At 40.8% G+C, this 14,940-nt stretch overlaps 1 protein-coding gene across 1 annotated transcript in view; it reads left to right on the top strand.

The window, feature by feature from the left end:
• GOLGA1 (golgin A1) overlaps positions 1-14,940 on the top strand; it is a 266,236-nt gene that overhangs the window by 41,465 nt on the left and 209,831 nt on the right. Inside the window, exon 7 of the mRNA XM_029610990.1 lies at positions 3,837-3,965. Coding sequence (XP_029466850.1) covers positions 3,837-3,965 — 129 coding nt within the window. The remainder of the gene's footprint in view (positions 1-3,836; positions 3,966-14,940) is intronic.

A 14,940-nucleotide genomic window follows, 5' to 3' on the forward strand; every position in this document is an offset into this window, starting at 1 on the left:
GGGTACCTGCCCAGTTTAGGGGTGCTTAGGTACAACCCACTTGTCTGGATTGGTCTGAGTATGAACAGGAAAAGAAAATTTGGTTCTTACCTGCTAATTTTCATTACTGTAATACCACAGATCAGTCCAGACACCCATCCCTTTGCTGCCGAAAGACTGAATATCCTGGTGGTGGTTTACACCTTATATCAGAGATGTTTGTAATCTGCACATAAGTTGAGAGTTGTTGTTTTGTTTTTTTCTGGAAGTATGAGAGGCTCCAGTTCAGGGGAGTTCCAACCCTGTTTCCTGTTCGCCCTGAAAGGGGGAATGGTAGCTACTCTATGGCTTGGGTACAGGTCAGTACTGAGGGACTGCAGGTGGCACGCTCAGATATGTAGCAATACCTCGAAGTTTTGTTCTCTTTCTCCATCTGCTGGTAGGGATGCAAAACCCACTTGTCTGGACTGATATGTGGTATTAAAGGAACGAAAATTAGCAGGTAAGAACCAATTTCCTTTTTCTATTGTAGCATCATGAAGAGTGCTTAGGAACGTTTTACTCATTTGTGCCCACAAAGAATGACTGACCCAGGTTTCTGAGCAGTGATGAATTTAGAATTTTGCCTCCCCTAGGCACTATTGGTGTTGTTGCCCCCTCTTTTCTCCCCCTCTCCCTACTCCTGACAAGAGACAACAGAGCAGAACATCTAAGATACAGCCTTCTTTGTTCTGCTCATTCTGCTTCAGGCTCACCTCCTTCTCTTAAGTCAGGAGTGGGTAATTCTAGTCCTTGAGAGCTGCAAACCAGCCAGGTTTTCAGGATATCCTTAGTGAATATGCATGGGAGAGATTTGCATATATACTGTCTCGGTTGTATGCAAATCGCTCCCATGCATATTCATTAGGGATATCCTGAAAACACTACCATTTTTCACCCCTTGAGGACTGGAATTGCCTACACTTGTCTTAAGCCAATGAATCACCAAAAATCACAAAAGCCTCCAATGAAAATCCCTAATGAACAGAAATTATCAAGCACACCCAGAGATATATGAATATATTTATTTATTTATTTAAGGTTTTTATATACCGGCATTCATGATAAAATCACATCATGCTGGTTTACATTAAAACAGTGGTGCATAGAAAGAAAAAACAAACTGGAACTGTAGTGCGGAAGAAAGCAGTTACAAAAAACAGGGATGCTTAAACTGGGAGAGGAAGGAAAAAGAAAAGGTTAATAGCATTTTAAATATTTACAACGAACAGTTAAATGAGCTGGTTGTATTATAGAACTTGAAGTTGAAGGACATTAGTTGGAGTCCGGGAAAGCTTGTTTGAAGAGCCAAGTCTTAAGTCTCTTCCTGAAGGTTGGGAGGCAGGGTTCCTGTCTTAGGTCTGGGGGGATGGAATTCCATAAAGGGGGACCGGCGGTAGAGAGGGCCCGATCTCTCAAGGTAATATGTCTAGTGGCTTTGGTTGGAGGAACCTGGAGTGAACCTCTATATGCATCTCTGGTAGGTCTTGAATTGTGTAAGAGGAGAGGAATTTGCAGGTTGATAGAAGTATGTTGATGAATGATTTTGTAGATAATGGAGATGGATTTGTAGAGAATTCTGAAGTGCACTGGCAGCCAATGAAGGTTTTTTAGGATAGGGGAGATGTGATCTCTTCTTCTGGTGTTTGTTAATATTCGTGCTGCCGCATTTTGTACCATCTGAAGCGGTTTGGTATAGGAGGAAGGGAGACCTAGTAGGATAGAATTGCAATAGTCTAACTTTGAGAAAACTAATGCCTGAAGGATTGTTCTAAAGTCCTGCAAGTGAAAGAGAGGTCTTATCCTTTTCAGGACTTGGAGTTTTCACAAACTGATGAATTAATGTTCGGTATTGCTTGTCTTGGGGAATGACCGTTTAAAGGTACAAACTCACTAGCAAGCCAAGTACCACTTTGCTCTATATATGAACCAATGAAAAAAATGTTTTTTTGAATTTTATCTATTATGCAAATAATTCTTAACATATAAAACACATATTTCATTGTTACTTTGAACAACCAATGTGAGAATATGAGTATTTCTTACATTAGTTGTTCAAAGTAACAATGAAATATATGTTAAGAATATATGAAATATATGTTAAGAATTTTTATTTGCATAATAGATAAAATTCAAAAAATATTTTTTTCATTGGTTCATATATAGAGCAAAGCGGTACTTGGCTTGCTAGTGAGTTTATACCTTTAAACGGTCATTCCCCAAGACAAGCAATATAAGCATCGGCTTATATGTTCTTATATCCCTGGGTGTACTTGATAATTTAAGTCCATGAATGACAGGGGGGAGAGGGGCAGGATTTGGGAGCAGAGTGACTTTTTTTTGGCTTCCTGCTGTGTGCTATGGCCTCACCTTCCTCATGTTTCCTGCACAGGACAGGAGAAGAACTGGAATAAGGAGAAAAATAGTTTTTCTTTGCTTTGTCTCTTCCAACCTCGTTCCTTCCTTTCTGTTCTGTGTAGTGGAAGGGGAGGGTTTGGAGCAGGAAGCAGGCCATTCTCTGCTCAGTGAGATTCAGCAGAATTGGGAGGCAACATATTTTCAGCTGGCCTGCTCTCCCACAGAAATTTGCCGTCTTAGGCACAGGCCTAGTGTGCCTATTGGCAAATCCAGGCTCGTTTCTGAGGAGGCCTGACTCCTACCTCTGTGACTGCACTGCACTCCACCAATTGTATTTCTGCTCCTGTTCTCTCTGCTCATCTGCCATTACTGTAATGATGCTTTATCTCTGCTCCATGAATTGGTCTGCTTTTCAAGTCATTGGTTGTCTGCCAGTAATGTGGCTGTTTTCTGCATTGTATCTCCCTCTGAAGACCAAGTGTGTCATTTTGTGGTGTGTAATGGTGTTTGACTTGAGCCAAGGCAGCTTCATTTCTTCCCGTTATAAAAGTGCATCAAGTAGTATTCTCTTCCTGGATGAATAGTAATTGGCATGCAGAAGACTTTCACAACAGCTGGCTATTTTGGATGTCAATTTATGTACTATCCAATAAATATTGGGTACTAGCAAAAATCATAAGTAAAAGGCAAGTTTAGCTGCATTGAGAAATACTACAATACCTTGAGACAGTTTTCCAACTTTTCCTCTTTAGGAAAAAGACTGTGTCCTGGCTAAAAATCTTACTTTATTCTCTGTTTCCTTTCTAAATATTTTTTCTCACCAGCACATGTTGGAGTAAAATTAGGAGGCTGCAAATTGTGATACCTTTTTAAAAAGCAACCAAAGATACTTGTAGTACATACGCTTTCAAGACCACACAGGCCCCTTCTTTAGTATAAACAGTTTTTATTAAGTTTCACCAAACAACCTAAGTGTACAGATTCTAGGAGGGCGGTTACTTAACCCTCACCAGACAGAACCACAGGTAAGGTATTAACAAATATCGGCGAATTATCCCCTCCCCCCCCATTGTAACCTCCAGAAGTCCGTAGAAACAAAAAGTCTGATACTTAATAGGCTGTATAATAAAACATAAAAGGCAATCTCTCAGATGTAGAAAGTCCGCTCTATGCTTCTTGAAGAGGGTAATCGTTCAAAAGCAAGCTTCGAGCACGATGTGGCAGAGCTTGGATATAAGGATCCCAAATCAGCAGAAATTTCCGGCGTAGAGACGGGGAGCGTCGAGAGCCCAAGGCTAGGCCCCTTCTTTAGACTTTGAAATTAGATCATCACTAATAGTTATAGTCCTTTGTACATGGGGTTTGGTTGTATTATTTTTATTTAAATCTCTTTAATTAAGAATTTTCAAATGTTGATCTGTGTGCTATGATTCTTGATCTTTCATTTTTTTTTCTCACAGGAGAAAAAGAAGATGTCTGCTCAGTTGAAAGAAATAAAAGAGCAGAGTTTGAATTTTTTCCAGAGGAGAGATGACCTTGATGAACTAGAAGGCTTTCAACAACAGGAGCTGGCCAAAGTGAAACACATGGTAAGGGGATCGTCTAAAGATTTTGACTAACATCCTGCTAGAGTGTTTCTCTGGTATATGGTTAATGAGCATTACAGTATCTTTAATTACACAGGTTGGGGCTGTATTTTTTAAAGCAGCAGTGCTTCCTACTTGATTGTTTTTGTGATCAGATTTCGGTGATCCTTAGTGATCATACACCTTTCTGGTCGGAGCTTGCAGCCTATGTTTCTCAAATGCAGAAAAATACTTCAATATTACATTTTTCTTATACAGTCTTGTAGCTAAAGCTCCCATTCTGCTGTGTGGACTATGAGTGATGGAATAGTCAGGATGAGGAGTGAGGTACAGAAATGCTGCAGGTGTGCTGGCCATGAACAGGGATAAGACAATCTTTATTTATTTTATTTATTTATTTAATATTTTATTGACCTTTGATATCCAATAACATAACAGTATAATATTACAATGCATAAATAGTTACAGATATAATAATATACACTGAACAGGTAAACAGGTAAGCATACAAAATGATAACAGTTCAGCAGGGTGTATAGAACCGTCATACATCTTTCCATACTTTGTTTCGACGAACTAATTATGGCTTAACTGCGAAAGTCGTGTTTGGTAGTGTGCACCGAAAAGATAACATTTCAGAATTTCAAAGTTGGACATTATAAATGCCAAGTTACCAAAATAAAACCACATATCTTCTACATGTTTTGTCTCCACTTTATGTATGGTTGCCAAATAGCTGAAAATCCTGGAGTTTGGTGTTTTTTGTGGGCTGTTAATTTATATAACTCACACATTTTATCCTCCTTTTCTACTAACATATTAATGGTGAAACATAGAAACATAGAAATGACGGCAGAAGAAGACCAAATGGCCCATCCAGTCTGCCCAGCAAGCTTCACACACTTTTTCTCTCATACTTATCTGTTTCTCTTAGCTCTTGGTTCTATTTCCTTTCCACCCCCACCATTAATGTAGAAAGCAGTGATGGAGCTGCATCCAAGTGAATATCTAGCTGATAAGTTAGGGGTAGTAGGGGTAGTAACCGCTGCAATAAGCAAGCTACACCCATGCTTATTTGTTTTACTCAGACTATGTTATACAGCCCTTATTGGTTTTTATCTTCTCCCCTGCCGTTGAAGCAGGGAGCTATGCTGGATATGCTTGAGGTATCAGTTTATTCTTCTCCCATGCTGTTGAAGCAGAGAGCCATGTTGGATATGCATCGAAAGTGAAGTATCAGGCACATTTGGTTTGGGGTAGTAACCGCCGTAACAAGCCAGCTACTCCCCGCTTTGTGAGTGTGAACCCTTTTTTCTTCTCCCCTGCCGTTGAAGCAGGGAGCTATGCTGGATATGCGTGAAGTATCAGTTTTTTCTTCTCCCCTGCCGTTGAAGCAGAGAACTATGCTGTATATGCATAGAAATAGAAGTAACAGGCTTATTTGGTTTGGGGTAGTAACCGCCGTAACAAGCCAGCTACTCCCCCCTTTGTGAGTGCAGATCCTTTATTCCACATTTCCTCTTGCTGTTGAAGCTAGAACGATGTTGGAGTCACAGTAAGCATGTGTACGTTTATTGAATAAGGGTATTGTCTCCAGGCAGTAGCCATCATTCTGGTGAGTCACCCACTCTTCATTGGCGGCCTCTTGACTTTATGGATCCACAGTGTTTATCCCACGCCCCTTTGAAGTCCTTCACAGTTCTGGTCTTCACCACATCCTCCGGAAGGGCATTCCAGGCATCCACCACCCTCTCCGTGAAGAAATACTTCCTAACATTGGTTCTGAATCTTCCTCCCTGGAGCTTCAAATCGTGACCCCTGGTTCTGCTGATTTTTTTCCTACGGAAAAGGTTTGTCGTTGTCTTTGGATCATTAAAACCTTTCAAGTATCTGAAAGTCTGTATCATATCGCCTCTGCTCCTCCTTTCCTCCAGGGTGTACATATTTAGATTCTTCAATCTCTCCTCGTACGTCATCCGATGAAGATCCTCCACCTTCCTGGTCGCCCTTCTCTGTACCGCTTCCATCTTGTCTTTGTCTTTTTGTAGATACGGTCTCCAGAACTGAACACAGTACTCCAGGTGAGGCCTCACCAAGGACCTGTACAAGGGAATAATCACTTCCCTTTTCTTACTCGATATTCCTCTCTCTATGCAGCCCAGCATTCTTCTGGCTTTTGCTATAGCCTTGTCGCATTGTTTCGCAGACTTCATATCATTAGACACTATCACCCCAAGGTCCCTCTCCTGCACCGTGCACATCAGCCTTTCCCCCCCCATCGAATACAGTTCATTTGGGTTTCCACTCCCCATATGCATGACTTTGCACTTGGCATTGAATCTCAGCTGCCATATCTTCGACCACTCGTCCAGTTTCCTTAGATCCCGTCTCATTCTCTCCACTCCTTCCGGCGTGTCCACTCTGTTGCAGATCTTAGTGTCATCCGCGAAAAGACAAACCTTGCCTTCTATCCCGTCCGCAATGTCGCTCACAAAGATATTGAACAGGACCGGTCCCAACACCGATCCTTGCGGTACACCACTTAAAACCGCTCTCTCTTCAGAGAAGGTTCCATTTACCATCACACATTGTCTTCTGTCCGTCCACCAATTTGCAATCCAGGTCACCACCTCGGCACTCACTCCCAAGCTTCTCGTTTTATTCACCAGTCTCCTGTGCGGAACCGTGTCAAAAGCTTTGCTGAAATCCAAGTATATGATATCGAGCGCTCTTCCTCGATCCAATTCCTTGGTTACCCAGTCAAAAAAGTCAATCAGATTTGTCTGACAGGATCTTCCCCTGGTGAATCCATGTTGCCTCTGGTCCATCAATCTCCGGACTGTAGATAGTTCACTATTCTCTCTTTCAGCAGTGACTCCATTACTTTTCCCACCACCGAAGTGAGGCTGACCAGTCTGTAGTTGCCAGCCTCCTCCCTGTTCCCACTCTTGTGAAGCGGGACCACCACCGCTCTTCTCCAATCACTCGGCACCACTCCCGTTTCTAGGGATCTATTGAACAGGTCACACAGCGGAGCCGCCAGAACATCTCTGAGCTCCCTCAATATCCTTGGATGAATCCCATCAGGCCCCATGGCTTTGTCCACTTTCAGGTTCTTTAGCTCTTCCCACACATTTTCTACTGTAAAAGGATTTTCATCTATTCCACTTCCCACCAGTTTTTTGTTGTGTAGAGATGGTCCTTCTCCAGGGTCTTCTTTAGTGAACACAGAGCTGAAGTATTCGTTTAATATTTCTGCCATTTCTTCGTCTCCCTCCACACATTGATCATTACCACCTTTCAATTTCACTATACCACTTTGGATCTTTCTCTTTTCGCTGATGTATCTGAAAAATGTTTTGTCTCCATTTTTTATCTCCTTGGCAATCCTCTCTTCCGCTTGACTTTTTGCCAACTTGATTAATTTCTTTGTCTCCCTCAGTTGAATCAGATATTCTTCTTTGTGTTCCTCCCTTTGGGATCTTTTATATATCTTGAATGCTGTTCTTTTAGCTTTAATTTTGTCAGCCACCTCCTTTGAGAACCAGATAGGTTTCAATTTTCTTTTGCTTTTCTTTACATTTCTAACGTATAGAGCAGTTGCCTTGGTGATTGCTCCTTTTAGATTGGTCCACTGCTGATCCACATCTCTCTCGTTCTCCCATCCTTTAAGTTCTTCCTCCAGGTACTTCCCCATTTCCTCAAAGTCTGTGTTTTTGAACTGTAAAACTCGGGTCTTTGTGGTTCTTTTCCCTATTCTTTTAGTGATATTAAACCATACCGTTTGATGATCACTGCTGCTGAGGGGTTTCATATCCTTCCAATGTGCCGCCACCACACATCTGGCAGCTATTAGGAGTTGGTATATGAGCTGCCATACGGTTTTGGAACTATCCGGTAGGTTTAATAATGCATTTTCCGTTTTCAAAATAATATCTTCCTTAAATATATGCTGTAGAATGTGGGTGAGTAACCCCCAGAAGCTCATAACTACCAGACACTCCCACCACATGTGAATAAAGGTGCCCCGACCTCCACATCTACGCCAACATAAGTCAGTGTCCCATATGGTTGCCCTGTGGAGTTGGACTGGTGTATAATACCATCGCAGAAGAACCTTGTAGCTGTTTTCAATTAAAGAGGATGATATGGAGCTCTTTTTTGCATTAATAAAAATCAAATCCCAGGTTTCAGGTTATATTGCCTTCCCTCGATCCTTTTCCCACGCCTTGATAAATGAGGGTTTGACATCTTTATCATCATTAAGAAAATTGTAAATCTTTGTAATGACCCCTGTTATCTTGTCAGTGCTCTAATTGCGTGGTCCCTCTGGAGAGATCATCGGTAGTGTGCCCTGATCTGATAAAATAACATAATTGATAATAAGGGAAAAAATCTCTGTCCAATAGCTGATAGCGATCCAAGAGATTTTTGAAAGGCAATAACCTTCCCGCCTCCCATATGTTGCCAATAGTCTTAATGCCTTTTTCTCTCCCAACGTATGAAGTCCCCTGAGTTCCACCCAGCTGAGAATTGGCTATTATGAAATAAAGAAGTGCTAGAGAAATACTGTGCCATTGTTTCCATATTTGCAAAGTATTGGATAGAGAAGGAGGTACCACACCACCCAGGATCCAAGTATTACGAGGTTGCCAAGGAGTAGCCCATATCAGCATGTTACCAATCATGGTTTGCTCTATGTCCACCCACCTTTTTTGCACTCCATTTTTGTTCCAATCAATAAAGACTCTTAGCTGGGCTGCCACATAATACTGACCAAGGTGTGGACACCTAGTCCCTCTTTTAATTTATGCCGATATAATACATTTCGCGCCACCCTTGGTGGTTTCCGTTTCCAAATAAAGGCAAACGGTTTCTTTTGCCAGCATTTAAGAATATTTGTGGAGATATGAATAGGAAGAGTTTGGAATAAGTAGAGAAACGTTGGGAGGGTATTCATTTTTATGGAGGCAATCTTTCCTAGCCATGATAAATTATGCTTATGCCAGTCATCTAAATCTCTAAACACTTTTGAGGTGAGAGGTGTATAATTTAAGTGAAAAAGTTCCTCCAGTTTATTACTAATGAAGATTCCAAGATATTTTATCTTCTTATGTGCCCATTTAAAGGAAAATTTAGACCTAATCTCTGTCACCTGGTATGAAGCTAAGTTGCTGTTTAATATTTCAGATTTATCTAGATTGAGTTTAAACCCAGAGACTGAACTAAATTCAGACATCAAGGTAACCACATTTGCTAATGAACTATAAGGTTGAGACAGAGTAAAGAGAATATCGTTGGCGAATAAAGACATTTTATAATCTTTCTCGCCCACTTTTATCCCGGTGATATCATTGATGGATCTAATCTTTAGGGCCAGTGGCTCAAGAAATAAAGCAAACAAAAGTGGGGATAGAGGACATCCCTGCTGGGTTCAGCGCTCTATAGGGAAATTATCCGAATATGCCCCATTAACCTTGACACAAGCTTTGGGATTGTCATACAGGGCTGTTATCCATCTCACAAAAGTCAAACCAAAGTTCATCTTCCCCATGACATGAAATAGGTATGGTAGTCACAAAATAAGAGAGTACAGACCCCCTACTTATTACACCACAACACACATATATAGGGAGTCCAATAACATCAGTCTGAGAGTTCTAATACATCATATCCTCATATAACAATTTATTCTTAATTTATTCTTAATTATCTCACTCAATTAAAGAGCAATATTGATACAATACATATACAGAATTTTCATAAATGTATCCATTAATACATACATTAACATTGATGCAAAGACCTGTGCAACCTGATATACATACCACCATAACATCAATAACCCAAGTACATTAGCAGCAATACATTGGCAGCAACATCTTAAAATACCCCATTTCAGCCATTCATCCACACACACTCCCCCCCCCTTTTTTTTTTTTTTTAAAACCACCCCCCGTCTAAGATCACCACTACTTGTCTGGTTGAGATTCTCTTCATTTGGTTCTGCTCAACCTCAAATACAGTCTGTGTGGGAGCAATCCTCCACATCCCAACAAGGATCCCTGTTTCGCCGCAGCTTCTTCAGGGGACAATTTACTCTCGACTCAACCAAAGAGAAGCGAAGCCTTCCAGCCTTCCGCCCTCTGGAATACTGCACCTTCACAAGAGTCAGCGACAGATATTATCTTCAATAAATTAAAACACATATATCAATATCTCATAAAAACACAAAATCCAACATCAGCCCCTACCCACTATTATATGTATCCAGGACCTCACTTCCTCCACAAATTTAATCAGCAACACAGCTGCACACCCACCATGTGGATTCACCACCTATGGTAAAAAAGATGACATAACTTCAAGGAGGTTTTATACACGCGGTCTAAACATACTATGTATATATCAAAGAACCCACCTTATATAACTCTTCAACACTCTTATATATTCAACATACTGCTTACAGCACATCTCGAATAATCCACTTCATGTGTACCTATAACAAACAAGGTACACAATACAACCATAACTTCTCAAAATTCCAAAAGCTCAAGTTGACCACAAACTACTATTCAAAACCGATCTTACCTTACAGACTGTACAGCTTGATGTCAGGATGCCAAAACAGTTTTTACACTTCAAAACGGCAGACCGATTCCGACACCACCCTTCTCACAAACCGACAACTCTTCCAAACAAGGCGCAGTCAATCGCATGACGTAACACTCCAAATATAACCCCCATCTCACAACCACACCCATCCACGCCTCTCAAACTACACGCAGCTAACCACCAATAGAATCACACCATCCACCACTACCTCAACACGTATCACAACAAACCACACGAAGAACACGCACTACGTCACACCACATCTAACACAAAAATATATTCAATCTCATATCCAAGACATACCAAAGTATATCCTTAACAATATCACAGAAACATCCAATCACCTAACCATACCACAAACCACTCAACCATATTACAATACGCCACTCATTCTGCCACATTCAACATTAAACTATAAAATCAAACTGCCGAACCATACAACCAATCGCACCTCACCACTTGCTCAACCATAACAACCGCAAAAATTGCCACTCACCACAACCCATACTATACAGTCAAACACCACAAAGTATCCACATATCATCTATAGAATGCTTCCCAATCCACTCCCATGTTCAGACCATGCAGTTGCACCAATCGCCACCAAAATATAAATTTCTGTTCCAGTTTCCATAGAATGCTAGTCACATTGCCTTGGGCATTAGCCCTAACCTGCGTAATGACAAAGAATTTTAATTGATCAACTCCATGCTTCATACAGTTCCAATGTGCCACCAATGGCGCTCCATCTTTTTTAATCCTCAAATTACTTTTGTGTTCAATGATACGAGATCTAACTTGGCTTTCGTAATGTCAATATATAACAGTTGACACGGACATAATACCCCATATATAACCCTCCGGGCAGTACACGTATACTCCTCTTTGAATATATATGGATCTCGATGCTTATCATATTGATAGCTATCCAATCGTAGCCTATTAGGACACACTGAACACCCAGAACATACCTCATCTGTATCCACACTCACCAATTGTCTATTCGCCCTATTGGTAACACAGGACCTTAAATTTTGACCCTTAGAGAATGCAAATACTGGGCACGCCTCACAACCCGGAATAGAATTCAATAGATTCCAATGTTTATTAATGATTTTTTGTATAGAATCACATCTCGTAGAATACGGTAACACACAAACAATCCTCTCCACGGTTTCTTTCTCAGCCTTCAACAATAAATTGTCCCTGTGGGCATACAAACTGCGCTTAAATGCGCGTTTAACCACTTTTTTAGGGTACCCCCGTACCAAAAATTTCTGAGATAAGACCTCAGCCTTAGCTTTATATTCACAGACCGATGAACAAATCCTCCTATATCTGAGAAACTGGCCAATAGGCACACTCTCTCCCTGAGTCTCCTCGGATGGAAACTTCCAAAATGTAAAATGGAGTTCCTATCTGTTTTCTTCACAAACACTGAAGTCTCAATCTTTCGATTAATACAACGTACCCTGACATCAAGAAAACTGATATCCGTTTCACTATGATGAAAACTGAATTGAAGATTGATATCCGCAGAATTCAACCACAATTCAAATTCCTTCAAAGACATTACGTCACCCATCCAAATCCAAAAGAGATCATCAATGAATCTCTTATAACATCTAATCTGAGAAAAAAAGCGGCTAGAATAAATACATCTTTCCTCAAATTGAGACATGTAGAGACATGCAATCGACGGGGCCACTGGAGATCCCATAGGGATCCCAGTGACCTGCTTGTAAAAAGTCCCTTGAAATGTGAAATAAAATTCACATAAGATAACTTCTGCCAACTGCACCAAATAACCCATCTTAACAGAGGATATTTCATTTTTCTCTACCTTCTCAGTCAAAACCTGAGTGACCACTTTCATAGCCTCAATCTGGGGTACGTTCAATGCAACACCAGATCAACTAACAAAGCACAGCTAGAAATCCCTTCAGTCAATACAGCCAAACTTACCACAACCAGATATAGAGCATTCTCAATTGCTGGACCACATCTTTGGAACACTCTACCAATCAATTTACGTCTTCAAAGCGATACCAAAATTTTCAAAAAAACTACTCAAAACATGGCTTTTCAAACAAACACACAAAGAGGGGATAGGATAACCGACCAAAGACCAACACCCACCAATAAAACTCTACCCTCTACTGGCCTAAGACCATCACCCCCTGTCCTACCCTCCCCGCTCACAACACCCTACCCCTCCCTCTTTCCGCCCCTTCCCCCCCCCTTCCCTCTCGACTGATCCTAATTCCTACTTATACCCACCTATGATACTCACCGTTCATCCTTCATCCTTTGTTGCTAGCTAACATCTTCCAGTATCACTATTTATCAGCCGCTTTTCACATTGTTATCCTGAAGATTATTGTTGGTCATCTGATTTAATTATAGTTCGCTACTGTTATTGTTACCTCGAATTTACCAATATTAATCTGTTATTATTGTTCATGTAATTCAAATGTAGTATGTTACACATGTAAACCGGAATGAAGGCCAACACCAATACTTCGGTATATAAAAAAACCTACAAATAAATAAAATAAAATAAAATATTAGTGTAAAGAGCGGCCCCGTCGATTGCATGTCTCTACATGTCCAAATTTTTGTGTTGTATGTGGTGTGACGTAGTGCATGTTCTTCGTGTGGTTTGTTGTGATTGGTTGCGTTGTGGTACGTGTTGAGGTAGTGGTGGATGGTGTGATTCTATTGGTGGTTGGCTGCGTGTAGTTTGAGAGGCGTGGATGGGTGTGGTTGTGAGATGGGGGTTATATTTGGAGTGTTACGCCATGCGATTGACTGCGCCTTGTTTGGAAGAGTTGTCGGTTTGTGAGAAGGGTGGTGTCGGAATCGGTCTGCCGTTTTGAAGTGTAAAAACTGTTTTGGCATCCTGACATCAAGCTGTACAGTCTGTAAGGTAAGATCGGTTTTGAATAGTGGTTTGTGGTCAACTTGAGCTTTTGGAATTTTGAGAAGTTATGGTTGCATTGTGTACCTTGTTTGTTATAGGTACACATGAAGTGGATTATTCGAGATGTGCTGTAAGCAGTATGTTGAATATATGAGTGTTGAAGAGTTATATAAGGTGGGTTCTTTGATATATACATAGTATGTTTAGACCGCGTATATAAAACCTCCTTGAAGTTATGTCATCTTTTTTTACCATAGGTGGTGAATCCACATGGTGGGTGTGCAGCTGTGTTGCTGATTAAATTTGTGGAGGAAGTGAGGTCCTGGATACATATAATAGTGGGTAGGGGTTGATGTTGGATTTTGTGTTTTTATGAGATATTGATATATGTGTATTAATTAATTGAAGATAATATCTGTCGCTGACTCTTGTGAAGGTGCAGTATTCCAGAGGGTGGAAGGCTTCGCTTCTCTTTGGTTGAGTCGGGAGTAAATTGTCCCCTGAAGAAGCTGCGGTGAAACAGGGATCCTTGTTGGGACATGGAGGATTGCTCCCACACAGATTGTATTTGAGGTTGAGCAGAACCAAATGAAGAGAATCTCAACCTGACAAGTAGTGGTGATCTTAGACGGGGGGGGGGGGGGGGGGGGGTGGTTTTGAAAAAAAAAAGGGGGGGGGGGAGTGTGTGGATGAATGGCTGAAATGGGGTATTTTAAGATGTTGCTGCCAATGTATTGCTGCTAATGTACTTGGGTTATTGATGTTATGGTGGTATGTATATCAGGTTGCACAGGTCTTTGCATCAATGTTAATGTATGTATTAATGGATACATTTATGAAAATTCTCTATATGTATTGTATCAATATTGCTCTTTAATTGAGTGAGATAATTAAGAATAAATTCTTATATGAGGATATGATGTAATAGAACTCTCAGATTGATGTTATTGGACTCCCTATATATGTGTGTTGTGATGAAATAGGTATGGCCAGTGGACCATATCAAACGCCTTCTCAGCAACCACAAATAACAACACTGCTGGGAGTGCATGTCTGCTGAGCCCACCAGATGAGATCCACAATCTTGCGAACATTATCAGCAGCAGTCCTTCCCTGTATAAAGCCTGTTTTGATTTGGGTGGATCAATTTCGGTAATACTTTATTAAGACGGTTCGCTAAAATTTTTAGGTCAGTGGTAATGACGGATATTGGGCGGTATGATCCACATTCTAGAGGGTCCCTACCTGGTTTGGCCAATATAGTGATTCCAGTGACATTGGAGCCCTCATAAAGAGAGTGTCCATCTCAAAGAGAGTAAAAAAAAAATATTAGCAAAGGGTCAGATACCTGTAAATTAAATTTTTTGTAAAAATGAGCAGTGAACCCATCTAGTTCTGGAGCTTTATTAACTTTAAGCTCTTTGATGACCTGGACCACCT

This window comes from Rhinatrema bivittatum, chromosome 8 (genome assembly GCF_901001135.1).
Source record: "Rhinatrema bivittatum chromosome 8, aRhiBiv1.1, whole genome shotgun sequence".
Lineage (NCBI taxonomy): Eukaryota > Metazoa > Chordata > Amphibia > Gymnophiona > Rhinatrematidae > Rhinatrema > Rhinatrema bivittatum.